This window comes from Salvia miltiorrhiza, chromosome 8, assembly GCF_028751815.1.
Source record: "Salvia miltiorrhiza cultivar Shanhuang (shh) chromosome 8, IMPLAD_Smil_shh, whole genome shotgun sequence".
NCBI lineage: Eukaryota > Viridiplantae > Streptophyta > Magnoliopsida > Lamiales > Lamiaceae > Salvia > Salvia miltiorrhiza.
In genome coordinates, this window is record NC_080394.1 from 40330630 (window position 1) to 40356996 (window position 26367).

At 36.7% G+C, this 26367-nt stretch overlaps 2 protein-coding genes and 1 long non-coding RNA gene across 6 annotated transcripts; all 3 read left to right on the top strand.

The window, feature by feature from the left end:
- Window positions 1-2501: 2501 nt before the first annotated feature.
- Window positions 2502-3635, top strand: LOC130996756 (uncharacterized). The gene is made up of 2 exons (XR_009092783.1): window positions 2502-2721; window positions 3418-3635. It is a non-coding gene; the product is annotated as an uncharacterized LOC130996756 (long non-coding RNA).
- A 460-nt stretch (window positions 3636-4095) lies between these two features.
- On the top strand, window positions 4096-5489 carry LOC130996757 (dof zinc finger protein DOF2.2). The gene has a single exon (XM_057922043.1). The coding sequence runs from the start codon at window positions 4650-4652 to the stop codon at window positions 5424-5426; it is 777 nt and encodes a 258-aa protein (XP_057778026.1). The 5' UTR covers window positions 4096-4649; the 3' UTR covers window positions 5427-5489.
- Window positions 5490-7235: 1746 nt separating this feature from the next.
- LOC130996758 (uncharacterized) lies at window positions 7236-10418 on the top strand. 4 transcript variants are annotated; one of them, XR_009092784.1, is made up of 2 exons: window positions 7236-10038; window positions 10131-10418. XR_009092784.1 is itself a non-coding variant. In XM_057922044.1 (2 exons), the coding sequence occupies exons 1-2, from the start codon at window positions 7513-7515 to the stop codon at window positions 10179-10181; spliced, it is 531 nt and encodes a 176-aa protein (XP_057778027.1). In that variant the 5' UTR covers window positions 7280-7512; the 3' UTR covers window positions 10182-10418. The 4 variants fall into 4 exon arrangements, 1 of the variants encoding a protein (XP_057778027.1); XR_009092785.1 differs by having other exon boundaries at window positions 7236-9066; XR_009092786.1 differs by having other exon boundaries at window positions 7236-9025.
- The last annotated feature ends 15949 nt before the right edge of the window (window positions 10419-26367 follow it).

A 26367-nucleotide genomic window follows, 5' to 3' on the forward strand; every position in this document is an offset into this window, starting at 1 on the left:
CAAGTTGTAACTGACTTAGCAAAGTCATGTTATTTATTAATCGAAAAACAGAAGCAGTTATATTTATTAGTGCATAGAAGTCGAGAAATTATTTCGACTGCAACGCAGATTAAATCTACGGATTTAATTTAAGTTATATTACAGTTTATTAAGTTAGCAGGAAAGGAAAAAGATATCAAGCAAGATACAGAAATGAGATGATTGAAAATCGAAGCCAATATTTTATTACAGTATTAGCATCACCAAGGCATGAGGATATACTTCATTTATTCATCAATCTCATTCTCATACTTTACAAACTCTTACAACCAATTTTCGTTCATACCTTCCAATTACACCACAATAAATTGGCATTTGCATAAAGAAGAAAAGAGAAAGAAGAATAAGAAAAGGGAAAAGGAAAAGGTGTGTCCACCAAGCTTTGCTCTCCACCAAGCTTTGCACTCCACCAACTCCCTTCCCCACCACCACACGCAAGAATGCATTAACATTCCCTTATACCTGCAGCAATGTTATAACAGAGAATTTCTTGCATAGTCGAACACCATCACAAACATCAATTTACAGCAACTCACTCCCACCCATCATCTGGAGAAATCAACAACAAAAGCCACCAACAACAAGCATAGAAGGTATATACTAAGCTCAGCTCCAGTTCATACATCATATCATCAATCATATGTTTAAAAGGAAATACATAGTATACAGGTGTGTATATATATGCATAGATGGATTAAGCAATCACGAAATCAAATTTTTACCTATGTTTCCTTCACAAGGCACTAAGAAACTCTTGATACAGAAACAGACCACTATAGCTAGTAGAACCCTTGCATAATCGACATAGAATAAAAGCTTCAGGAAATGGGTGTATATTACACTTTGATAGCTATAGTTCATCAAGAGATTCACGAACGAGGATTTATAATAGCATAGAAGTTAAACTTAGCTTTGGAGAATAAGGGCCGACTGCCCAAGCAACTGCCGAACCCCGACGCCGGACGGAACTGGCGGAAGCTGAACGACGCCGGACCTAAGCTCGGCGGCAGCCGACGCCGGTTGGAGCATAGAAGGCGACTGAATCTCGACTGATGTTGAGAGAGGCCGACTGATTCTCCGGATTCCGAACGAAGGAGCAGCAGCGACCGACGACGGCGCTCTCCCAGACGACGACCGCTGACCACCGGACGAGCAGCAGCAGTCGGCGGCGACTCCAGGCGAAGCAGCAGCCGCTCCAGACGGCGGCGATGGCTCCAGACAAGGGCGTGACAGCAGCGGCGACCTACCAGATTAGTCTAGGGCTCGATTTGGGCTTTGCGATGAAGGAAAGAGGACGGCGCCGGGGCTTTGACGCGTCGGCAGACGACGCCGGCCGGAGCAGGCGGTGGCCGAACGGAATCTCGGTGAGAGGAGAAGAGGCCGATCGGCCGGTCTTGAGGAAGAGAGGGAGAGTGTCGGCTGATTTGAGAGTTAAGAGAGAGAGAGACCGAGTGGGAGAGATAAGGAAGGATTTGGGCCATTTTATGTGGGCCGAATTTTGGGCTTGTTTTTTTAAAACTTGGGCTTTGTTTAATTTGTTTTGGGCTTTCCTTATAATTAATAAATTGGGCCGATTTTAATTACTGTATGGGCCTCTGATTTTAATTTAAGTTGGGCCTAATTTATTTTATTCTACAATTGGGCCTTCGTTTTTAATTATTTTGGAGCTTGATTTTATATTATTTGGGCTTCCATATAGTAAATTCGAACTGGGCCATTTCCTTATGAAATTTGGGTCGAATCATTTTTTTTAAGTTTAGGCTTCAATTGTTTTAAAAGAATTGGGCTGAGATATTGTTGTTAATGGACTATTATTCCAAATCCCAATTATATTGTTTGGGCTCGAATTTTTTTTAATTGTTTTGGGCCAAATACTTTTAAGATGGGCTTTAATTCTTTTAAAAGATTGGGCTTGAATTGTTTTAAGTTTGGACTGATGTAAAGTTGTGATAGACTTTTTATTCCATGTCACAAATAAATTCACCGGGCCTGTTTATTTCTTCATGGGGCCGATTTTATTTGAATAAGTAAGCTAGATTAATTCTTTTCAGCCCACGTTAATATGGACTTCTCCATTATTTTAAATTATACTGTTACGGCGCTTAAATTCGAGCCATTCAGGAATAATTATCAGGCTGCCTAATTGAGCCTCTTAATTATTGAGCTTATAATATTGTTTCCTTTAAGGCCAAAATTATTATTTTGAGCTGCCATTATTTATTTGAGTTAAGCTACTCGTTTTATTTAATTAATTGGCTACTCTCTTTTGAGCCTATTAATTATTTGAGATTACGTTAGTAATTATGTTTCTATCGACAAGCCCGATAATTTCTACGAGGTCACACCTCGATTAAAGCCGAGATAGTTCTTTTATTTTGATCAAATACAAGGCGAGATTTATTAAAATATTCCGATGGGAAAGGAAGAATCACAGTTTTATTCGACCGCGTTAGACGAGAATTAGCTAAATCTATTAACGAGGATTAATAGTAGAATTCCCGATTATCGCTCAGAGTATTAGTTCATGCATACCAGATTCATGCATAGTTAAATTACGCTTTCTCATTAATTAAGAATTTTCCTCGAGGCAATGTCTTATTTTATATTCTCGTGATTAAGGTCAAGCGCGAGAGTAAGAACTACACAAGGAGTTAGAGTACCTTAGCAAAACTTTGCTATCAGGTGGGCAATTCCTTACGCGTAAATAAAATGCTATGCAAATGTTATGCTTTAAAATGCAAATTGGATCTTCAAGTATGGTATGCTTTATTACGCTTAAATGAGTTAAGCTTTATTATGCTGCACGTTAAATGATTTACGCTATGCTGTTTATACTATTTACGCCCTATGTAATTTACGCTTGATTACACTTATTTACGCTTGAATGCTTTACGCTGATAAGTTTATGCTTATGTTTGATGCTTGCGTCTGTTGGGGGAGGCCTCCCTCAACAGTACGATGCCGTGTCCGCTGAGGAGGGCCTTCCTCACGGCGCGATGCCCGTGTCCGCTGAGAGAGGCCTCTCTCGCGGCGCGATGCCAGTATGCCAGTATGCCAGTGTTACAGCGTCTATTGGGGGAGGCCTCCCTCAATAGTACGATGCCGTGACCGCTGAGGGAGGCTCCCCTTCACGGTGCGATGCCCGTGTTCGTTGGGGAAGGCCTTCTCCACGACACGATGCGTGTTTATGATTGTTAATGATGAAGAATGCGCTCATGCTGTTTAAGAATTTGGAAATGTTTAATGAGCAAAGGATATGAAAGAAACTCATGCCTCTTATGCGATATTGTGAAATTGTTAATGATGTTATGTTATATGCTTGGCAACTGCCCACTAAGTACTCTTGTACTTAGCCCTTCGATATTTATGTTTGTGCAGGTTGAGCTGTGATGGGCGATGAAGTATTGCTGAGTGGAGTTTTTTGTCGAACTTAAAGTAGGCTCAGAAAGGATACATGTCTTCATACATGTATCTCAGTTATGCATTCCGCTGTAAACACTGATTATTTCAGTTACGCCTTCCGTTGCAAACTCTGATAATGTTTTAGCCAAGCCCCTAACGATGCCTTTTTCCTTTTAAGGAATATTTCACGCGTATTCAAGCTCTTTGAGTATTCTTTTATGCACCCCTTTCTAATCCCGCTTCTTAATTTCCCTTCCCCGGTCATGGTTTTCCCGGATTAATTATCCTTAATTAAGGCCGGTCGTGACAGTGGGGTGGGGTGGGTAGTGTTTAAATTTTTTTTTTCTAATTTTAATTTTGATTTTAATTTTTATTTAAATATTTGTTCTTTTTTTTAAATCCTAGTAATTTTTTAATTTTTTTTCATTTTCACTTAATTTTTAATTATTGCAATATTTTTAATTTTAAAATCTTATATTTTATTTTAACTAATATAATATTGAATTTTTAATTTTAATAAAATATTTAATTTTAAAATAGAAGTGTAGAAATATGATTAAAGTGTAGAAATGTGATTTTTGTGGAAATGGAAATTTAAGACTCACTCTAAGACCCAATGCATTGGAGAGGGTGTGTCTTAGATGGGGACCACCATCTAAGACCCTAAGACACAATGCATTGGAGATGCTCTTACATCCTTACCAAACACTTTGATGCACCATCTCTAACGAACTGCAAAGTAAAAATCCCACTGTATTTTACGATATTTCTGAGTGAAGACATCGGAGCTTCATCGGCAATCCACATGTAATAGAAATCGAGTTTCTTCCTTTGCAGCAAACAACGTATGCTCAGTAATTCCACAAACACTGTAATCCTCCAATTTATATTCTTATTTAATCCCAACCTGTCTGTTGTAGAAAGCAATCCCATTGTCCCTCTCGAGGCCTTTGCCCCCACCCCACTCCGACCCCCCGCCAATGAGACCCCGCCACGTGTCCCCAACACCGACACCGAGCATTCGCCTCCGGCTAGGTTAATTGTAGTCACCTCTCCCACACGTGCGCATGCCCTAGCCACCACCCCCAAGTGCCATATACATATTACTTCATCTTCTTCGTTAATCCCTCTCTCTCTCCTCAACCTGCTGCCCTCTAGAGAGAGAGAGAGAAACGGTAACACTAACCCATGAATATATATGTATTGGGATGGAAAGGGGATGGAAGCCTAACATCGAGTTATCGCCGGCTTGCCCGCGCTGCGGCTCCTCCAACACCAAATTCTGCTACTACAACAACTACAGCTTGACTCAGCCGCGCTACTTCTGCAAGGGCTGCCGCCGCTACTGGACAAAAGGCGGCTCCCTCCGCAACGTCCCTGTCGGCGGCGGCTGCCGCAAGACCAGGAGAGGCAAATCCGTACGCGCCACCACCGCCGCCGTGACACAATCCAATCACCGGTCGATCGAGTCCATGTCCGCCGCCGCAGGAGGCGGAGCTTCGACCAGCATCGATCTCGCAGCGGTCTACGCGAATTTCCTCAACCAGCCGCCGCGGCAGCAGCCGGAGAATCATTACGCCGACGGAATCGAGTTGACCAGCTTCCATTTGAATCAGATTGGCTCGCATTTGCCTCAGGAGAATGGATTTATCGAGTGTGGATCGTTTCCGATTAGGTTTTCGGAGGCGCAATTATTAGGGCACGGAGGTGGGAATAATAACGCCACGTTTTTCGGCGGCCTCGACGCAGCGTTTCAGAAGCAGCAGTTTACTGCGGCAGCGGGGAGTGGCTTTGGGGGCGTGAGCGATCATGTGCTGCCGCCGTTGCCGGGGGAGGAAGCGGCGGCGGTGTGGCCGAGTTCGGATATGATGTTACAGAATGAAATGTTGGCTTCGGCGAGGGTGGAAGTAGAAGTAACGCACCAGAATTCGGAACTGTTGAGTCCTTTCAGTGGATTGAATCTTGAAGCTATTTTTAGGTCTTGATTTTGATTTTGTGTTTAAATTATATACGTTTTGTCTTTTTATAAATGTTTTATATTTTGTATAGGCCGAAATTTACATGTGCAATAGCCAGTATAGAATAAAAAGATCAAGAGCATTATATTATTTTTTAGAATTAAAGATGCATGAATTTCATGATATCACTCGTCATCTTGCAATTTCATTGGTATTAGTTTCACCCCCCCCCCCCCCACGTATATATACATATATATGGAAGAGTTCAATGGACAATAATAAATATTCAAAGAACAAAGAACATATCAGTAATTCCCTTTGAACATTAAACGTTCGTAACAATCATTACGTTGAATATTGGCGTGAATAAACATTGAATTTTTGGGATTATGGGATTCGACCCCCTATATTTTCAACGAAATGACTGTTACGAACGTTTAACGTTCAAGGGGAATTACTGACATGTTCAATATTCTCTGTTATTTGAATATTTGTTGGTCTCCATAGAACCTAACCCGATATATATATATATATATATATATATATATATATAGGGTCAAGTTAAACAGAGAATTATTATATATTTTATTTTGAACAAGTCTATACATTTTACGAACAGATTGACATAACTAACGAACATACGTATTTAGTAAAAAAAAGAGAAAAACACGCCACCAGCAGGATTCGAACCCGGAGCAAATTGCTGTTCATGCGGTACATTGATTTGTTCGTAAAAATTGTAGATCTGTTCGTTTTTATTTCACGAATTCTCTATTCTCTAAATATTTAGCATTCTCTGTTTAACTTTTCTCTCTCTCTCTCTCTCTCTCTCTATATATATATATATATATATATATATATATATATATATATATATATATAGGAATGAGATCATATAGATTCCAATGCTTATAATAGATCCCTAGATCCAAATCTTGACCACACATTTATGACATGTGGCGCATCAAGATGGTGACACGTGGCAAGGATTCCAAGGCAAAATCTGGAGGGGTAAAATTGGAATGTAATTTTCGGATTTAATAATTAAAAAAAAATATTTTTTTTTAGATTTTCTCAAAATAGATATATTTTAGATGCATATAGTTTCACACAAAGATGCATAAAGTTTTCACATGAAATGCATAACTTTGAACAGAAAAATGCATTTAATTTTTCGAGTTTTGGTATTTTCACCACCCCACCCCATACCACCCCCCAATCCAGCCCACACCACCCCCCAACCCTCCCCATTACCACCCCCCAAAAATAGGCATGTTTCACATGCATATAAAATCAAACAAAATGCATAAAGTTTTCACATAAAAATGCATTAAATTATACAAAAAATGCATTTCATTTTAATAAATTTGGTAGTTTCGCCACCCCACCCCTGCCCCACCCCCCCCCCCACCCCCAAATTTTTTTTTCAAAAACTGATTTTCTGATTGCTGGCCCACCCCCACCCCCACCCACCCCCCCCAATTTTTTTTTTATTTTTTTAAAAACTGATTTAAAAAAAAAATTTTGGGGGGTGGGGTGGGGGGGTGGGTAGGTGGGGGGGTCAGTGGTCAGAAAATCAGTTTTTGAGAAAATAAAAAATAAAAAAAAAATTTGGTAGGGGGGGTGGGTGGGTGGGTGGGGGGTAGGGGTGGGTCAGTGGTCAGAAAATCAGTTTTAAAAAAAATAATTTTTTTTTGGGGGGGTGGGTGGGGGTGGGGTTCAGGGGTGTGGGGGGTGGGGTTGGGGTGGGGTGAAATCTTATGCATTTTTATATGAAACTTTATGCATTCTCGTATGAAACTTTATGCATCTAAAATATACTCCCTCCGTCCCAATATTCAAGTCTCCTATTCCTTTTTGGGCCGTCCCAATATTCAAGTCTCCTTTCCCTTTTTGGCAAAAATTAAGATACAATTAGTTGAATTAACAATTCTCTCTCTCCCTATCTATTGCCTATCTATCTCTCACTCTCACTCTCTCTCTCTCTATCTCTATCTTCGTCCTCTCTCTCTGAAATCAAGCGCCGCCCGCTTCTGTGGGAAAACCCTAAGGCTCGTCGTCTTCCTCCATTCTTTGAGTCCGCCGCCTTTCTCCGTTCTTCTCCTCCGCCGTGATGAACCCTTCGTATGGTTGGAAGGAATATCTGAGCGACGAAGTCATTCCCGACACCGAAGATTCTCTGTCGTTGTGGGGTGATCCACCGCCCGTGTTTTTCCCTTTCTCCCTGTCGGAGACGTTGCCGGCGTCGCCTGAGGAGCGTGGTGGTGGCGCGTCAGAGAGCGAGGGCGTCCGAGAGTATGAGGTACCTGATACTCCTTCTCCTCCGTTTCGACCTCCGATCATCCGACGGCCCGCAAGGATGAAAACGAGAATGAGGTCTGGCGAACTCGGGGATTTCGACCTTCTCTGTCATGAAGCTTGGGGATCTGACTTTCTGAGCGAGGAAAACCCTAGAGGTCTGGCGATCTCGGAGGAATTGGAGGCGAACTCGGAGGAATTGGAGGCGATCTTGGAGGAACCGAACGAGTGGTGGCCCACTGCATCCAAAGCCCACCTACGGATGCTCGCACATATGTTCCCAATTCTGTTTCCGGTGAGATCTTTCCTTGGGCTCATGCTTATTTCTGCTTGGGTGATTCCCAAATCTGTTTTCCCTGATTAATTTTGGGTGATTCCCAAATATGTTCATGATTATTTGTGCTTGGGTGATTCCCAAATATGTTCCCAATTCTGTTTCGGGTGATTCCCAAATCTATTTTCCCTGATTAATTTTGTGATTGGGTGATTCCCATTCTGTTTCCCCTGATCTATTTTGTGCTTGGGTGATTCCCAATTCTTGGTGGCTGCATGCAAGAGCACTAGGGTTTGTTGGTTGGCAATTGGATCTGAAATGATATAAACATGCTCTGATTTTGCCACTATGATGGTTAAATGTGCTGTCTGTGCTTTGTGTGTTCGTGTGCTTACGTTGTGATGTGTAGTTGGCTGCCATCTTAATTGTTGTGATGTGTAGTTGGCTGCCATCTTAGTTGTTGGGTGTGTAGTTGGCTGCCATCTTAATTGTTGTGATGTGTAGTTGGCTGCCATCTTAATTGTTGGGTGTGTAGTTGGCTGCCATCTTAATTGTTGGGTGTGTAGTTGGCTGCCATCTTAATTGTTGGGTGTGTAGTTGGCTGCCACATTCATTAACTGCACTATATCTTCATGTAGGCCTTTACAAAAAATAAGCCTATCTATGTGCCCTACTACAGATTCTAAACTGCACTATATCTTCATGTAGGCCTTTACAAAAAACTGCACAAAAAACATTTTGGTCTTGCAGATGCTAAACTGCACTATACCTTCAGTTTGGCCTTTACAAAAACTGCACAAAAACTGCACTAAAACCCTTCTAGATGATAGCTTTAATCAAGCAACATCATGGCATTGAAAAGTTCTTCAATGCCATCCATATTTGCTTCATTAATGCCTAATCTATCCATTAGCTCTTCTAGTCCTTCCTCTGCACCTTGATCTTTCAAATACTTCATGCTTTGTGTGACAAGTTCATGGGGGACTTCCAAACTTGTTGGAAGCAAATCTTGTCTAATCAATGCCCCTTTCTTCATATGTGGCAGCTTATAACAGTTATTGCCCTTCACCTTCATGATCTCCAACATGCAACCTTGTAAGCTTAAGAAAACACAGTTTAAAGCCATTGGATCTAGGTCTTCATAAGCTTTATGCACTGCATTCACTAAATCATCAACATCACTGCATGCAATTTCAGTTTGTAGGCTTTGAATGGCCCTAAAAAACCCAAGGTCATTGATATTGGTGTCGGGTGAGTTTGGAGGTTGATTCACAATGTTGATATTGAAACCATCACGTGTGGCAGCCTCTCTAAACTCCAAGTCATCATTGCAAATATGTGGTCTTGCATTATCTTGTTGAATAAACACATCTTTGCTTGCAAAAGAGGGCCACTTGGTTATGATGGCAGGCACAATCTGTTGTTTTACATAAAAAAAAGCATGCAAATGGTCAGTTCTTTGATGTTGACAATCTGCATTCACTAATTGATGCATATAGGCATTACCTTGTTGATGAAAAAGTCTCTCATAACTGGTTTGCTCACACTTTCTATGGGCTTTTGCTCTAGAGTTCCAGCCACCCTGTTCTTACTTGATCTTTTTGCTGCCACCATCTCTGTAAATGGGAATATGCCTATCTTCCCATCAAATATAATGCTGCCATCTGCAGCAAATAGTGGTCGGCACACTGCAGATATGAACATCACCTTTTTTATGAAGTTCTTGTTCTTGCATGTTCTATGTGGTTCAGCCTCTGTTGGTGTTAAATAGAACCTGTGAGAACTCTTTGTTAAGTAAAACCATTTCTCATCTACGTGTACAATGTTTTGCATGCTCTTGAACCTCAAGTTATGTGACAGCCTGCCCATCTCTATTGCATCTAAGCAAAACCTCAACCTTAACAGCTTATTTTGGGCTGTAAGGTCAGGTCTTAGTGCACTCGTGTGAGCTTTGATCAGACCTTGATCTATCCACCGACCTACGGTGCTCTTGCTGCAATTTATTCCATTAGCTAGTCTCCTTATGGTGGACCTCTTTGTTAAATCTAAACTTGCAATTAGCTCTAGGTCTATTTCAACTCTTTTTCTTCTTGGTCTTCCTATCTTCTTACTTGATGAATTTATGGCATGCCCTTGATTTTGTTGTTGTTTTGCCTCAGCCCAAATGCGCGAAACAGTTCGCCGGCAGACGTGGAACTTCTCCTCCATAGCTTTCATCTTCCCTCTTGGTGGCTTTCCATTTTTGCTTTCAAGAAGAAGGAATTGAAGCATTGAAGACCTCTCCTCTGTTGTTAAATCCTTTCTTCTCATCTTTTTTTTTTTGGCACTTGTTCTGCTCGCAACCTGCTCTCAGAAATGGTGAGCAAACAAACAAATGCTCTGTATATATAGCTGATGTTGTAGCAATTTCAAATTTATGGAATGAAATGATTAAGTTTGGCCCACCATTTCTGCCGCCTTTTTTTTCCCTCTATTTTGCCGTGTTTTAGCAACAGTTACTGTTCCCAATTCATACATTATCTAATAAACAATTCAATCACATTAAATAAAGCATTTTAAAATTAATTTAAATTGTTGAATTAATTTAAAAGACATTTTATTAGTCACTTTAATTAGTTAATAAAATAACATTAAATAAAGCACTAATTCTGTGGTCCCTACTACTTTTACATCTAATTCAACTCTCCTTAATTCCCGTGCCCAAAAGCAAGGAGACTTGCTTAATGGGACGGAGGGAGTACCTATTTTGAAAAAATCTATTTTTTTTTTTTAATTTCGAAAATTACATTCCAATTTTACCCCTCTCCAGATTTTGCCTTCAAATGCCTTGCCACGTGTCACCATCTTGATGCGCCACATGTCATAAATGTGTGGTCTAGATTTGGATCTACGGATCTATTATAAGCATAGGGATCCACCGGAACCCAACCCTATATATATATATATATATATATATATATATATATATATATATATATATATATATATAGGGGAAAGTTCAATTGAGAAGTTCAAATGTGTTGAGAAGTGAGAAGGAATTTACAAGTTAGTACATTTTGATGAACTTTACTGTAAATTCTTATGAACTCACGGTTGATCTGGGGTTCAATTCTTGGCTGTAACATCTTTTTTTAACAAATTAAATAGATTTGTGGGTTCGTCAGTTATATTGAAAAGTTCAAAGAATTTATTGACTATATATATATTTATTGAAAACACAAATTCTTCGCATAAGAGATAGTTTCTACGTGGATAGAGTTATATATTGTTATGAAACACTTTATTGATCTAGGTAGAAAGTTTTCTTTTTGGAGTGATTGAGCTTTTATTTTGTTAAATTCAATTCTTAGCCTTAGCTTTTAGCACAAGTAGGCTAGTAGTTGCATTAGGAAAAGCTTTTTCACTTTGTTAGAATTTTCGATATTATACAACGCTATATATTGATTTAATTAAGGATCTATCTATCTATCTTATTTACTAAATTATTGCACACATGGTTTCCATTATAATTAAATTGCAGTATATGAAACGAAGCATTTTTATACTTTAGATTAATCAGTTCGAATCGAATTCATTGATATAATCTAAACTATCTAGATAACAGTCCCCCCTAAATTTCACTCTTAATGATGGAAGATGGCACTGATTAATGTTATAGAAATATATAGCTTGCCTAATTAATAATTAATGCCATTTACTTAAAAACTAGAGTTTTTTATTTTATTTTTTATATAGTATATATAATTAGTTTTGAGATTTCACTCTCCCTAGCTATCAACTTCAATAAACTAGGTTCTTCAATTAAAAAAAAAACAAAAAAAAAAAACTAGCTAGTATCTTCCACATAGAGAGATCTGTTCCTCTAGCCACTGACGAAGAATAACGGAATATCTCTCGCCTATAGATTTCGGGTGGTCGTTGAATTTATTCAGTACATCAATCTATGTTACATTACGCATTACCATACAACAATTCCATTTGTATTGTATGAGCTATACTTAGCAATATTAGTATATATAGAAATACTAGCATTTGCACTCGTGCAATGCACGAAAAATATTTTTATATTTTATTATATATAAAATTTATATTAATTTGATTATTATATAAAATTATCTAAATATAATTAAAAAATACTGTAATTTAAGATAAATATTTTAGTTTAATATAAAAAATAAAGAATAATTCACATTAATAAAAATTGGTATTGTGAAAAAAAGAAAACAATACTATAAGTTAAAAGATAATTGAAAAAAATAGATTTATTCAAAAAAAAGAGGAGAGATGAGAGAGAATTTTATTAAGTTTTAATCTTTAAATAAATATAATTTTTATATTTTAAATCTAAATTTACATAACATATATTAACGCTCTTGTCATGATCGCATATCAAATATTTTATAATTAGTCGAATTTCATATTTTTAGAAAAGAAATGAAATAGAAAAATAAAAAAGTTAAAGAAAAAGAAAAAAAAGATATATAACTTATAAATAAACCTTTAATTTTATTATAATCACAAATTTGCCACTCAATTTTAAAATTGATTTGAAACCAATTTGAAATTGAGAACTCCCTTTTTAATATAGTGTAGATATCAGTATATTTTTGTGAGAATGGTTATTTTCGCCCCCCCTCCAAGTTTCGACCCAATTTTAAATGACTCGTGCATTATAAGCACTTTATTTATAAATTTATATTGATTTATTTATTATTTTTATTTTTAATAATTAATTTGAATAAATATCAACCACAAAATTCGAATATCTGACATTTTAGATGCATTCACCACATAGTCCTTCTCATTGGATATAATTGGACCATTTCTTTCTATATTTCTCTCTTTAGGTGTGGTTCCAGTGAATTTATATTTCTCGTGAGAAATGAGAATAATGAATCAATCAATAAAATTTACGAACAAATCAATATAATTCACGAATATATATATATATATATATATATATATATATATATATATATATATATACGTGGACTAAAATAAAAACACTTCTTATAATATAAAATATGAACCATTTTCAGCTCTTAGATCATCAAAATCTACGATTGATTCATCACCTTATTGGACGAATTCATGGTCCCGAGTTTGAATTCAATAGGTAGCAAAAAATTTATTTTTCGCAATTCATATACTTACACAGTTACACAACGAATTCATTCGTGTTCTACACATAATTTATATATTTATGTAGTTCGTATTTTATTAGTTAAGAAGTGTTTATATCGTAGCCCTCACCTATATATATATATATATATGTGTGTGTGTGTGTGTGTGTGTAGGAGTGAGCTAAAATAAAAACATATCTTAGAATATAAGATAAGAATCATTTTCAGCCCTTAGATTATAAAAAATCTACGGTTGATTCATCACCTTGTTAGATGAATTCATGGTCCCGAGTTTGAATCTCATAGTTAGCAAAAAAATTATTTTTCGTAATTCATGCAATTACATAGCGAATTCTATGTAGAACACATATGAAATTGCTGTGTAAATGTCTGAATTTTGAAATTAAATCTTTTTCTAGTTGTGGGATTCGAACTTAGGACCATATAATTCATCCAACAAAGTGATGAATCAACCGTAGATTTTGATGATCTAAGGGCTGCAAATAGTTCCTATTTTTTAGTTTAAGAAGTGTTTTTATTTTAGCCCAACCGTATATATAGGGAATGGTTTCAATGAGACTCATATATGGCGAGATCTTATATTGATTTGTAGGTGTTAATTTAATGTAGAGATGTTTATTAGAGGAGAATTTTTTTTAACTGGGTTCAATCTTGGAGAGAGCGAAAATTTTACTAATTTTTTAAATATTATTATTCAACACTACATACTGCTTGATTAATCACTATATACTAATTTATTCATTAGTCTCATATCTTACGAACAATATCAATCTCACTAAAATCTAATCATATATATATATATATATATATATATATAGAGAGAGAGAGAGAGAGAGAAGGGGAGAGAGATAGAGACAGAGAGAAAAATGTTCCATTGAAAATGCTAAATATGTTGAGAATTAAGAATGCGTATGAAAACGCACGAATCAATTAATAATTTGTACGAATAAATCAATGTAACATTTAATTAGATATTTTCGTCTGAGTTCCAATCTTAAAAAAGGTATTTTTTAGAGTTAATTGCTTATAAATACACGAACTATACTCAAATTTTGGTTTTTGACCAAATCTATTTTTTTGGTCAAAAAATACATAACCTTTTATATTTTTGGAATTTGACCGGAAGTTCGTCGGCTAATAAATTGAATATCTGAATTCTGATGGGCAATCCGAAGGTACCGTTGGAAAGCTCTTAATGTTATCTTTCTAATGATACTTATATTGTTGGGTTTTGATAATCGGAAGTAGTAAAAAAAATGGCATGAAAGTCGAGGTCACGAAACTCTATATTTTTTCCTTTTTTCGACCACTTTCGGTTACCAAAATCCAACAATATAAGTATCATTAGAAAGACAACGTCAATAGCTTTCTAATTGTATCTTCAGATTGGCCATCAGAATTCAGACAATCAAGTTATCGGCCAACGAACTTTTGAGGTCATGTCAGATTCCAAAAAATTAAAAGTTTATGTATTTTTTGACCAAAAAGAAAGATTTGGTTAAAAACCAAAATTTGGGTATAGTTTGTGTATTCATAGGCAATTAACCTTTTTTTTTTTAATCATATTAACTTATACAACTATTCGTTACTTATCTCGATTTATTCATAGATTTATGATTTATTAATTATCGTTATTTCTCACGAATAAATATATATCATGGCGCGTGTGTTGTGATATACAACACCCACATATTAATAAATTTTAGCATAATTATAATAGTTCAGCTTATATAAGAAATAACATTAAGTAATTAAACTTGATATTGGGTTTGGAAGGAAATGTCTTGCGATATTTCGATATAATTCGACTTCTTCATTTACGTAATCTATTTTGTAGTTCAAATATAGTTAATTAACAAAAGAGTAGTATTATTTAGATAAAATATGTTGGGACAAAACAAAGTTCAATATCTTTTTAAAAAATTGATTTATATTTAAAAAAAATAGTTAATTTTATTACTTTATCCACATTATAGTTTTTACGTAATTTTTTAATAATCTTTTTAATTTTTATTATTTTTTATTATTATTTTTGTACTTCAAAAATAAAAAAAATAAAAAAATTATAATGTGGAAAAATCAATATAATTAAATAAATTTATTTTATTTTGAATCAATTTTTAAATAACTTAATTGTTTAAAATATTTGATTAGTTTTTATTCGAACACATTCTCTCTAACTAATTATTACTATTAATTAAAATTATGAGTAATATCCTTAGTGGGAGTTGGAGTAATTGGTATTTAAATATTGCATAGGAAGTTGGAACACCAAACATAGATTTTAGTGCTACACATGATCCCAGAAGCACATGATCCGAGAAAATATTCAGGGCAATTATACTGGATTATTTGTCAAATACTTCATCCAAAATTTATTTAATTCATCATCTCGAAACTCAAATAATATCCGAGAGTAAGAGAAAGAGAGAGAAAGAGAAAGAGAGAGAGTGTATGTTCTGGCCTCTGGGTGGTAGCTAAAGAGTAGATAATTTTGCAGTCAAACCACTCCATAATAATGCACTAGTACGCCCGCTCGTGCGATGCACGACTAATATTAAAAGTGAGTGATATTTTAAATAAATAAATATACATATTAAATGTAAGTAAATATAATTGATATTGTGTACAAATATAAAAATCATCAAATATCAAAAGCAAGTAAATGATAATGAGTATCATTATGTATCATATAATATTCTAAGATTTACTCCTATAAATTTATACAAATCTAAATATCACCTTTAAAAATGTACTTTTAAGCTAAAGAGTTCTAAAATGAACAAATTATAAGTTTAATCTTTTTAGTCGCATAAATATTAAAAATGATGTCTAATAAAAATACTATAAAAATAAAATTAAATTAATAAAGAAAAGGGAATGAAATAGGGAAAAGATATAACCGTGAAATTCAAAAGAATGGATTTAGGAGAGAGAAGATGATAGATGAGAGAGGAGAGAGAAAAAGAAATAAATTTATGACTTTAAATGATAATAACTTATTTATTTTAAATTTATTTTTTGTAATTTTTACATCAAATTAAAGATCTTTTCGTTATCTTTAATTTAACATCCATATTGAATATATTTTTATGAATTAAAATTGATGATTTTTAAAAAAGAAGCAAAATTGAAAAAGAAAGATGAAGAAAGAGAAAATTTGGTGGGAAAAAGTTTACGTTAAACTGGTGTTTTATATATTATATAGATTAGTATATTTTTTCGTCTAATTTTTTTTAGCACAATTTCATTTTGAGTTCGTTCATAAAAATTTATTATTTTTATTTATAATAATAAGATTCACATCACTTCTCACTCACATTTAAAATAAAATCTTTACTTCACTATCAATTTTATTCAAATTTATGCGGTCAATAATGTGGCCAATATTTTGTGGACAAAATGGATAATTATCAATGTTGCGTGATAGTAATCTCGAAATTAAATGCTTATCTAGCGATTTTTCTATTGTTTGAACAATTAAAGTTTTGACATTTAATTTCTTCGTCTTATTGATTATTTTCGCATAAGAATGCTATGTATAATTCATATGAGGGTTTTGGGTACACCCAGATGTACTGCACAATCGAGTTATACATTCACTTAAATTTTGACCTGCACTTTGATTTGAATCCATATCATGATCCAATCCATATAAATAATAATACTATTTTGGGTACGGATCTACCCGATTGTACGGTACACCCAGATGTACCCAAGATTTTGTGAATTCATATATAGTTGAAGCCAATCCAACCAAATTACTAAATGCAGACGTGAACTGATTTAAACCTCATATTCAAGGGGAGCCTATGCGGCTACGTAATTTTGAGAAGGTCAATTTTTTTAAAAAAGTATAAGATATATATCATATCATGAAATTAAATATATAGCCGCTCTGTACATAAAGATGATGTGTTTAATTATTACTTCCTCCGTTTTATTACAAACTAGTAAGTGGCCCATCGAAATTCGACGGATTCTAATAGTATTACATAATTTTGTGATATTCTATTTCATTAAAATAGAGTATCGAATAAATTATTCTAAAATAATATATATAATATTTATTTAAATTAACCTAAATTAAATGTCTTATTATCGATTTGCAAAATATTAAGAGAGAAATTACTATATTTATTTGAAATTTACTTAAATTAGATGTTTGTAGCTGCAATCGGTTACTAAAAAACATTAAAGCAAAATGAATTAAACAATACATCAATAATGACTTCAACTTTCAAAGTCTGAAAAAAATATTAAATTTGCAATTACGTTATAAATTATAGAAAATTTCATCATACATACGTTAGTTGTTGTGCCATGTGTATGACCACTCTAATCAGATACTAAAATCTTTCATAATATCCTTTAAGTTTTTTTTCGAGCGCTTCAAATCAGTATCTGTGCGTCATTGGTGCCTCATCCTAAATAATAAGCTTTGGCTTCTTGAATACTCCACTTAAATCATTATCTAGGTTGATCTTGCTGCAAGTGGATAGTTTTCGGGACAATCTAATGGTGTATCAAGGCAATAGTAACCAAGCTATACCACTCGAAACTACCGGGAATAATATATCGCCCCTCCAACGTACGACCGAACATAAGGTGTTCCAAATATATGTCTTTCTCCATCACCATTCTCAGTCGCCGTCATTACTTTTTCATAAATTGTCCTTTGCTCATCTATCAAAGAGGGATATAGCTAGAAAATTTGATTAAACTGGTGGAATTAGCAATAAGCATGTATGCGCTCCTTCCATATGAAAAGATAAATGTTCTACTTGGGGAAGTCCGATAATGAATTGGGAACTCAAAAATCCTCCACATTACCTCACGAGCATAAATGTATCTATAATCGATGTAATCAATGGTTTTATCATTATTTCTTGTAGTTATTCTTGCACTCACCCTCTCACTGTTTTACTGATGTATTTAAAGAGATACTTGGCAAATTGCCCTTGATTGCAAAACTCAACATTGATGTGGTTACGATACATCATAATCAAAAATGGATTGTATGGAACCACATATCTGTTATCAAGAAGATCTGTGTTTTTTTTTCTTTCCATGATGACACTTGTATCTCTCCTCCTATAGATTGAGAATGATTATCATCAAGATTTGTATGATCAACATGATTTTTTGGGTATATTTTTAAGCACTTTGAATTCACCATGCAAGGTGATTTTTTTATTTTTTTTATTTTTTATTTATTTTTTATTTTTTTTATCAGCAATATTTCCCTTACTTTTCAAATTATTTAGATTTTCGTATTTTTCTGACCTAAGGGTCGGTTGGATATAACAGATCAATTGTAACCTTTGCATTTTCATCATAGTGTACCCGTCCACTATAAATTGTTGAAGCAATTGTCTAGAAATAAGTTATTGTCTCCTTCATTTTTGTTTTATATTATTGGAAGTGGAGAGGCAATCCGATTTTGGATGGATAATTGGTTGGGTTACCGAATTGTCGATAAGCTCCATATTCCAGATTTTATTCATCCGTTTCTTAATCAATCGGTGGCTGATTACTACTTTGACGGAGTTTGGCATCTCACTGAGGAGTTCTTAAAAAATTTTCCGGAGGTTTCTTTTGATATTATTTCAGTTCCAACCTCCGGCGGTGCGGATGAACGTTCGTGGACTAAAAATCATTTCGAGGAAGTCACGACAGCTCTTGCCTATGACCACCTGTCCCCGTCTTACCCTAAGGTCGATTGGGGTACTTGGATCTGGGCATCTTATATCCCGACTAGACGCTCGATGGTGACCTAGAGAATTATTATGGGATGTCTATCGACCTTTGACAGGCTGCAAAGGCACGGTTTGTTGGGGGGTCCAAATATCTATATGCTTTGCTGAAGGGAGGGAGAATCTATGGATCACATTTTACGGTCCTATTCTTTCTCAAAATCTATTTGGGCTCAGGTGTTTGCATGGTTTGGTGATGACTTTGCTCATCTTTGTGATATCAATAGCTTCATTATCAAGGCGATGGGTTGTAATGCTGGTGGTCAGGTCATGTCTCTTTGGAAGTGTTAGGTCCTGGAAGGTCTAGAATAGGTGCAGGGGAGGGGGGAATACACCTGTAGGCTAATTTTGATTTAGAAACAAAGTAGTGTTATGAATCTTACTGATTATCCGAAGATTTGTCAGTTAGACTAATAACACTGGAAGCAGAAAACTTTTACTTTGAAATAGCCTTTGTGAGTTAACACGTTGTCAGATTAAGGCTTCACTTTGCGATTAACCAGTTTCAGTTAAGAACAGGTTTGCGCACAGATAAGAAAGTAAGAACTGAAAGCGATAAAAGACAAAGGAATTTTTACGTGGTTCAGAAAAATTTCCTACGTCCACGGTCAGTTGATCACACTGACAAACACTCTGGGCTTGTGCTTACTTGTGCACAACAAACCTTACAACTGAAAATCAAATTTTCAGTACCAACACACTGGGTTGGATTTCTCGCTCACTCTTAGCACGCTAAGACACAACAATGCCTTTGCTAGCGCTGACTAAGATCTCTTGGAGTCAGAACACTAGTCTGAACTCCGCTCTACTCAAACACTCTTGTCGCTCAGTTGAAAGGAGGTTCGAAAGACCAACTAGATCATAGAGAACAGACTCTCTGTAATCAGAACTTAGGCTTTGGATATTACAAATATTTACCTAAGGAACTAGGAGAATATAGGTAATCAGTAGTTTGATTTTAGCTTTGTGTATTCTCTTCTTCGATTCAAACTTTGATGGCTTTGAATGGCTAAGTTGCAATTTCGGCAGCGCTTCAGCTTGTGCTTTTGAATCGGTGAAGATTGAAGTGATCCTCGAGCTCTAATTATAGGAGAGGTCTTGAATAGATCCGTTGGCGGAGATGGTCTTCAAGAATTCATCCGTTGTGAGAGTAATTTGAATTTGGACTGAGGTTTCAATCTTCGAGGTTCCTTGTTTGGTGAGAAACGACGTCTCAGGTACAGGAGGTAAGGCACCTCTGAAAAGTAATCACCAAAAAGAAATGCTCTGCAGAGAAAGGACGATCCTTTGTATCTCTGCATTTAATACGGCTGTACTTGGAGTGCGTGGCTTCCTTTAAACTTCTGGAGATTCAGTCTGAGGAAGAATGTCAACTGATACTTGACTTTAGTATCAATCTGCTAAATCCACGTAGCCAGCATTGATGAATCAGTTAAGACTGATTCTTCAGTTGAGAAACTCGTTTAGTCAAACATCCGTATTTGATTTTGCCTTTAATTGCAAACATCAGTTGAGTTCTTCAGTCTTCAGTCTTCAGTCCTCTGGTCTTCAGTCTTCAGAACACTAAACAAACTAGAAGGAGAACTCCAACACTTGAGTTTGAAAGGCTCTAGTCTATTACAAAGAAAACCTAAGGATTTTGGTATCATTAAAACTAGGGCTAGGATATTTCATTAAGTTCCCAACATGAATGAAGGTGTTATTTACATGCTTTGGGGTCTTTGGATGCTTCGAAACAAAATCATTTATGATGGGGCAATATGCTGTGGTCCTTAGTTTTATCAAGCAGATCAGACTTGCTCTCTTCGAGATGGTGGATAATTCAAGATTGGGCATATGGCTAACACCGTTTTAGATTTATTGGTGCTTAGACGTCTGGATATTCCCGCGAATCCTAATCCTGTTCCAAAATCTATTTTGGTCTCCTGGACTCTTCCCCCTCCATCCTGGGTCATAGTTAATATTGATGGTGCTATTAGAGATGGTAATATGCATACGGGAGGGATTTTTCACAATGCGTTCAATGATGTACTTGGCTGCTTCCATTTCTCAACTGGGGTGGGCTTGGTTCGAAGCGGAATTATTTGCTCTCTTAATTGCTTTAGAGCGTGCCATTGCTGGAGGTTGGCATAAACTTTGGATTGAATCGGACTCGATGTATGTGGTTAATACCTAAAACGGTTGTCACTACAATCCAAAGATTGTCCTACAAATGTATTTGTAGTCACGAGGGTCATTTTTCTCAATAACACCCGAGATGTTGCACAGAGCATTGGCTTCTCTCTTGATGGCCTCTCGATTGATACTGTTCTTGATTTTTGGAGGGCTCATGAAGTTCTTTAGAGGGTAGCGAATCATCTTAATTCTTTCTTTCCTTTGTGCATCAAGTAGCCTTTGGATCATTCAACTTTCATACCAGTTGTTGAGAAAGTATCTCTAGGCATTTCTTTGAAACTCTGGATCCTAGCTTAAGTTAGCAAAGACAACCCATTTGGTGTAGATTTCCTTTAACCTTTCCCACCAGTTGTTCATGTCTTCAGGTACCCATTTGTCAATTCGATCGCATTTCTCCAAATGGGATACAAGAAGACTTTCTTGTATGTAGTGTCTCAGCAGTTGTTTTTCTTTTAGACTGAAAGTGGGAGAAGGAGGAGGAGGAGCAGATGCACCAAGATTTAGTACTTTCTTGGCTTTTGGCTCATGTTCTCTTGACGACACATCTTCTTCTCTGGATATTTTTCTGTATCCTTTCGATACAGAGGGAGTAGGAGCAGGTAATTAAAGCTTTCGCAGGTTTAGAGGAAGGTAGTTCAGGACCCCAGTACACTTCCCTCCTTTTGGCATCATCACTAGGGAGAGAGACAATCTTTTCTTGAAGATCCTGGATGTCGTTGAACATCTTCTGAATCAGAGCATTGTTGGTTGATTTACGAACAACATGGAGCTCGTCTTCAAGTTGAGCAATCCTGATATTTACTGGGTGAAGCTCTTCCGCAATGAGAAGCTTGGCGTCGATTTCAATCCTGAATTTCTTCATGAATTCAGTGCGAAGCTTGTTGAGATGATTTTGAGTATCAATGAGCTGTTCTTTTGTCTTAAGTTCTGAAAACAACACCGCTGTTTGAAGTTCCTTGAGGTCGCTTTTAAGTTTGGGAACAATGGCCTGGATGGGTATAACTTCTCGAGCATGTGAGAAGTGTTCTTCCCTGAGACGGCGTAACCTGTCGTTGAGAACGCCTAGCTGAACCAAGTGTTCAATCATATCATCAGTCAGGGTAGACTCGACTTCAATCAGCTTTCTTAAAAACTTTGCTCCATAGATGTCTCTGCGCTCTTCCTCATGCTTCAGGTGCTCAATTTCAGTCTGTTGGTTAGAGATCACGTCCAACAACATCTGAATTGGATCTTCAGTTCCTTCAGGAAGCTCGAAGATGACTCTTCGTGGAGCTTTTTATTTCCAAACTGTGATTCGATCATCTATTTCATCGTCAAAATCATATATCAGATAAGGCTTGCGAGTGATGTCAATGTGTTCCACGGGCAGTTCTGGAGGGATATGTGGTGCCCTGGATTTCTTCTCGGATGAAGAAGCTCCTTGAGTTGAGGATGAATGAGCATCTTCAATTGGTTGAACTGATGGTTTAGTTGGAGCATCAGTTGGTTTCTCAGGAGTAGGATCAGAAGCCATATCAGTAGGAACATCCTCGGAAGGTGCAGATGATGCTTGACCAGCAAGGATGACTTGCACATCATCAGAATAAGAGATTGGAAAATATGGAAGTGTGGACAACTGCATAAGGTCATCAGTTATGTCCTCAACATAACCTTCTGGAGTTGATGGATCCTCAAGCGACATATTCTCCATCACCGGAGGATCATAAGAGACTCCATCTTGGTCAGAATCCATCAACATAACCTTTTTGGGTATGGTGCGTGGGCGACGTGGGACGTTGGTGGTGGTGACTGAAGGTTGGTCTGTAGGGTTTTGAGAGGTGGTGGAAGAAGGCCTGGTGGGTTCAGTTGGAGACACACTTAGTTCAGTCTCAACTGATGGGGGTTTAGAAACGACAAGAACTTTTGTCGGCTTGGAGGTTTTGGTTTTGGGTCCTTCCTTTGCCGTTTTAAAAAGGCGAATGTTATCAGTCACTGGCAGTTGCTCCGACCAGTAAGCTTGTATATGACTGGTGCCTGCAAGGATGATTTGAGTTACTCTGTTTCCTTGGAGCATATTTGCTTGTTTTGTATTGTGAGGCTCGCTGCAGAGCAAGTTAAGGTAGGCTTTCTCCCAGTTGAATGGACTGGGCATCATCAGAGCAGCCAACACATTCTTCTGTGGCTGTGAAGCCTTATTTGGAGATCTTGTGGCGCCAACCCAGCATTTCTGAATGATTTTGGCCAATAAGACGTGGCCTGATTTGCAAAGCCAGATCTTGAGAGTCCCTTCAGTCGAGGTACTCTCCTTGAGCATTGCCTCCTTCAAAGTTTCATTTGCCTCCTTATCAGTGACAGTGGAGGGCTTAGGACCATTGTTCGTTAGGGCGAACAATTCCCGAACAACTTTGGAGACATTGATTTTGACTTCTTCTTTCTCTTTGAAGTCTGGATATGTGAAGGCAAGAACTTTGGTAAATAGATCATCGTAGTTGTTGTATTCCAGATTTCGATAGAACTGTTTGATTGGTGTCGTTAGCAGGAAATGGGCTTCTGCAATGACAAAGGTGAGCCACTAATGCCTTGACATAATTTCATCGGCTTCCATGTACCCTGGTTTTGTCTGAAAGGAGGGTACATCTAACGATTATTCGTAGCGCACATCCTTGTTGCTGCAATCAATTGGTTCCATTGTATCTGATTCTGAAAGAAAAGATAGAGCAGAAATTCTCACAGTTGATTGCTGTGGAGCGAAGGGTTAAATTGCATGTGAGAGAGAAAGAAAAATGGTTAGGTATGGAGGAGAGAGAAACTAATGATGATGGAAGTGACATGGGAGATGAATAATTACTTAGGGCTTTGAAAAGACACCGGCATTTTGAAATCCGCGCGCCAAGGTGTTTTTAATGATATTTGAAATCCGCATTAAATGCCCGCAATAAAGTGAACTTTATTTAGTCATTGGAAAAGAAAAGACCGAGACTGATTCTAGAGATTGGCGGGACAAATTAAAATAATTTTTAAATACAACTAAAATAACTTGTCCAACAAGAATATTTCAGTTTCAGTTCTCAACAATAGTTAAAGCATTTTAGAGTAACTTATCAATTAGACAATTGATTTTAGAAAAGAATGTTCATAACTGATTTAACTGATATACAACATAAATTGAATTACTCACTTGTTGACTGATCTTTGAAATCAGTTGTAAGTTTGGATTGATCTCCAATCAACTCCAACACCAAGATCAACAACAACAAATCAGCAATGAGCAATGATTCCCAACAGCCACACAATCTATTCACACAACTAAGAAAACACTATGAGATTTACGTGGTTCGGATTGTTGCCAATCCTACGTCCACGGGAAGGTGAATAGAGCCTTTTATTACTGCAACAAAACAAGAAGAAAAATACAAAGATGATCTCTCGAGTTGAACGTGAAGAACTCTCTCACAGAGAACTCACAATACACACACAAGTATATACAACTCTCAACACTCTCTGTTTTCCTTTGTAACTGCTCTCTCAGATTTTTTCTCACAAGTAGAAGAAGATCCAGATAAAATCTCACTCTACCTCACCAAATACAAGAAAGAATATATCTAATCTAAGATCTGGATCAACGGCTGAGAATAGCTCCTGAATTTGAGCTGTCCATCTGCATAACTAACTAATCTTATATATTGCATATAAGACCTTCATGTTTCTGACTTTCTGACTTTGAGCCTTCACAAAAGAAATAATTCCACAAACACCCTAACATCAGTCGATTCCACGTCTCCAGTTGAACAATCAAGTTTAGTTCCCCCTCAGAGAAATAATCTTACATTTCTCATTGACTAAAACAACAAGATAACAAAAGCAATCATAGACCATGATAGAGACAATGGGAGTTTGTCAATTGACAAAGCGAATTCAATTCATTCACGAAAGAAAAATAATAACTGATGAGACATCAGTTTCAAAACGAGAATTTGTTTTGAACACGATAGGAAACATGCGAAAATACTAGCTTGTCAAAGAGGCACAATCATTTCTTCCTACCTATCTTACCATACAATCTTTAGTAGACAAAACACGACTTCCATATTATTTTACCATACCACTTTATCTATTCTGAGCTTGGTCATTTGGTAGACCTTTGTTCAGGATTCTTTTAAGTTGTTTCAGCTTCTTCAAACCTTTTTCTTTCAGTCTTTGACTCTCCCTTCCCTTTTCCTTTTTTACTTTCCTCCTGATGATCTTGAGATTCAATTGCCGCTGCGCTTGTTGCTTGAAGTCCGCTCTGATGCTGAATATTCATTACTGCTGACTCGAGGAAGGCGAAGTTAACCTTGAGATCAGTTATCTCCATCTCCTGAGCCTGTAGTCTTTTCTTTATCAATTGAATTTCTGCATCAGTTGACTGAATCGTTGCAAATGGAGTTTCTTCAGTATGTTGCTCTGTTCTTATGCCATCAGTTGTTGGAGGAACTTGATGAGGAGTCTCTGTGGAAATTTCCTCATCGTTGGTGGGATCTTCTTCGTCCTGAAGAATGTTGAGTAATCCTTTGGCAAGCAGAAATTGCTTGAAGTTAGGCACCCAATCATGAATGGCATCCCATAGATTTGTCACATTGAACTTTCCATAGACATCAGCCTTGAGAGATTCCATTTCTGAGGCAGTCTGATAAACATGCATTTTTACCTCTTGGTGTGTCATTTTTTATGCTTAGTTGTGAGGATTTTGTGTGTTTGATGGTCTATTTGAGCTTATATTCGTTTATGGTCAAGAACTTGTTACTTGCTTGTGTTTGAACGAATTTTCAGAAATAATGAAGCAGAATTTGGAAGAATTGGCTGAAATACAAGTTGTAGTTCGTTTCGATAGGAGTTCGCGAACGCAAACAGATCATAAATCAGAGTTTGGACGAGGGAGAACGAGCCAAAACAAAATCGCTGCGCAAAGCTGTCAGGAGTTCTGTTTCGTCACGCGGGCCAGCCATGCGGCCGCGCGACGTGGCCGTGCGAGTCGCCGTATTTCCGCCCAAAATTCGTTTTTTTTAGCGAATTTGGGTATTTTTGAGAGCCACAAGACATAGGGCATATAAATACTCCCCAAGAACTTATTTCTAAAGAACTTTTTATCAGCTTATATCATATTTTACTTTTCCTGAGAGCTGAGAGAGACGGAGAACGGAGCGAGAGCAAGAACTGAAGATTCTCGATTTTACTACGGTTTTTCTTGTTGGATGTTTATTTGTTTTATTGAGAATTGTAATCTAGTTCATATGTCTATGTGTGGCTAGAAACTATTTTTCCCAGGTTTAGGGAGTAGACATGGTTTGAATTTCTAACTGTTT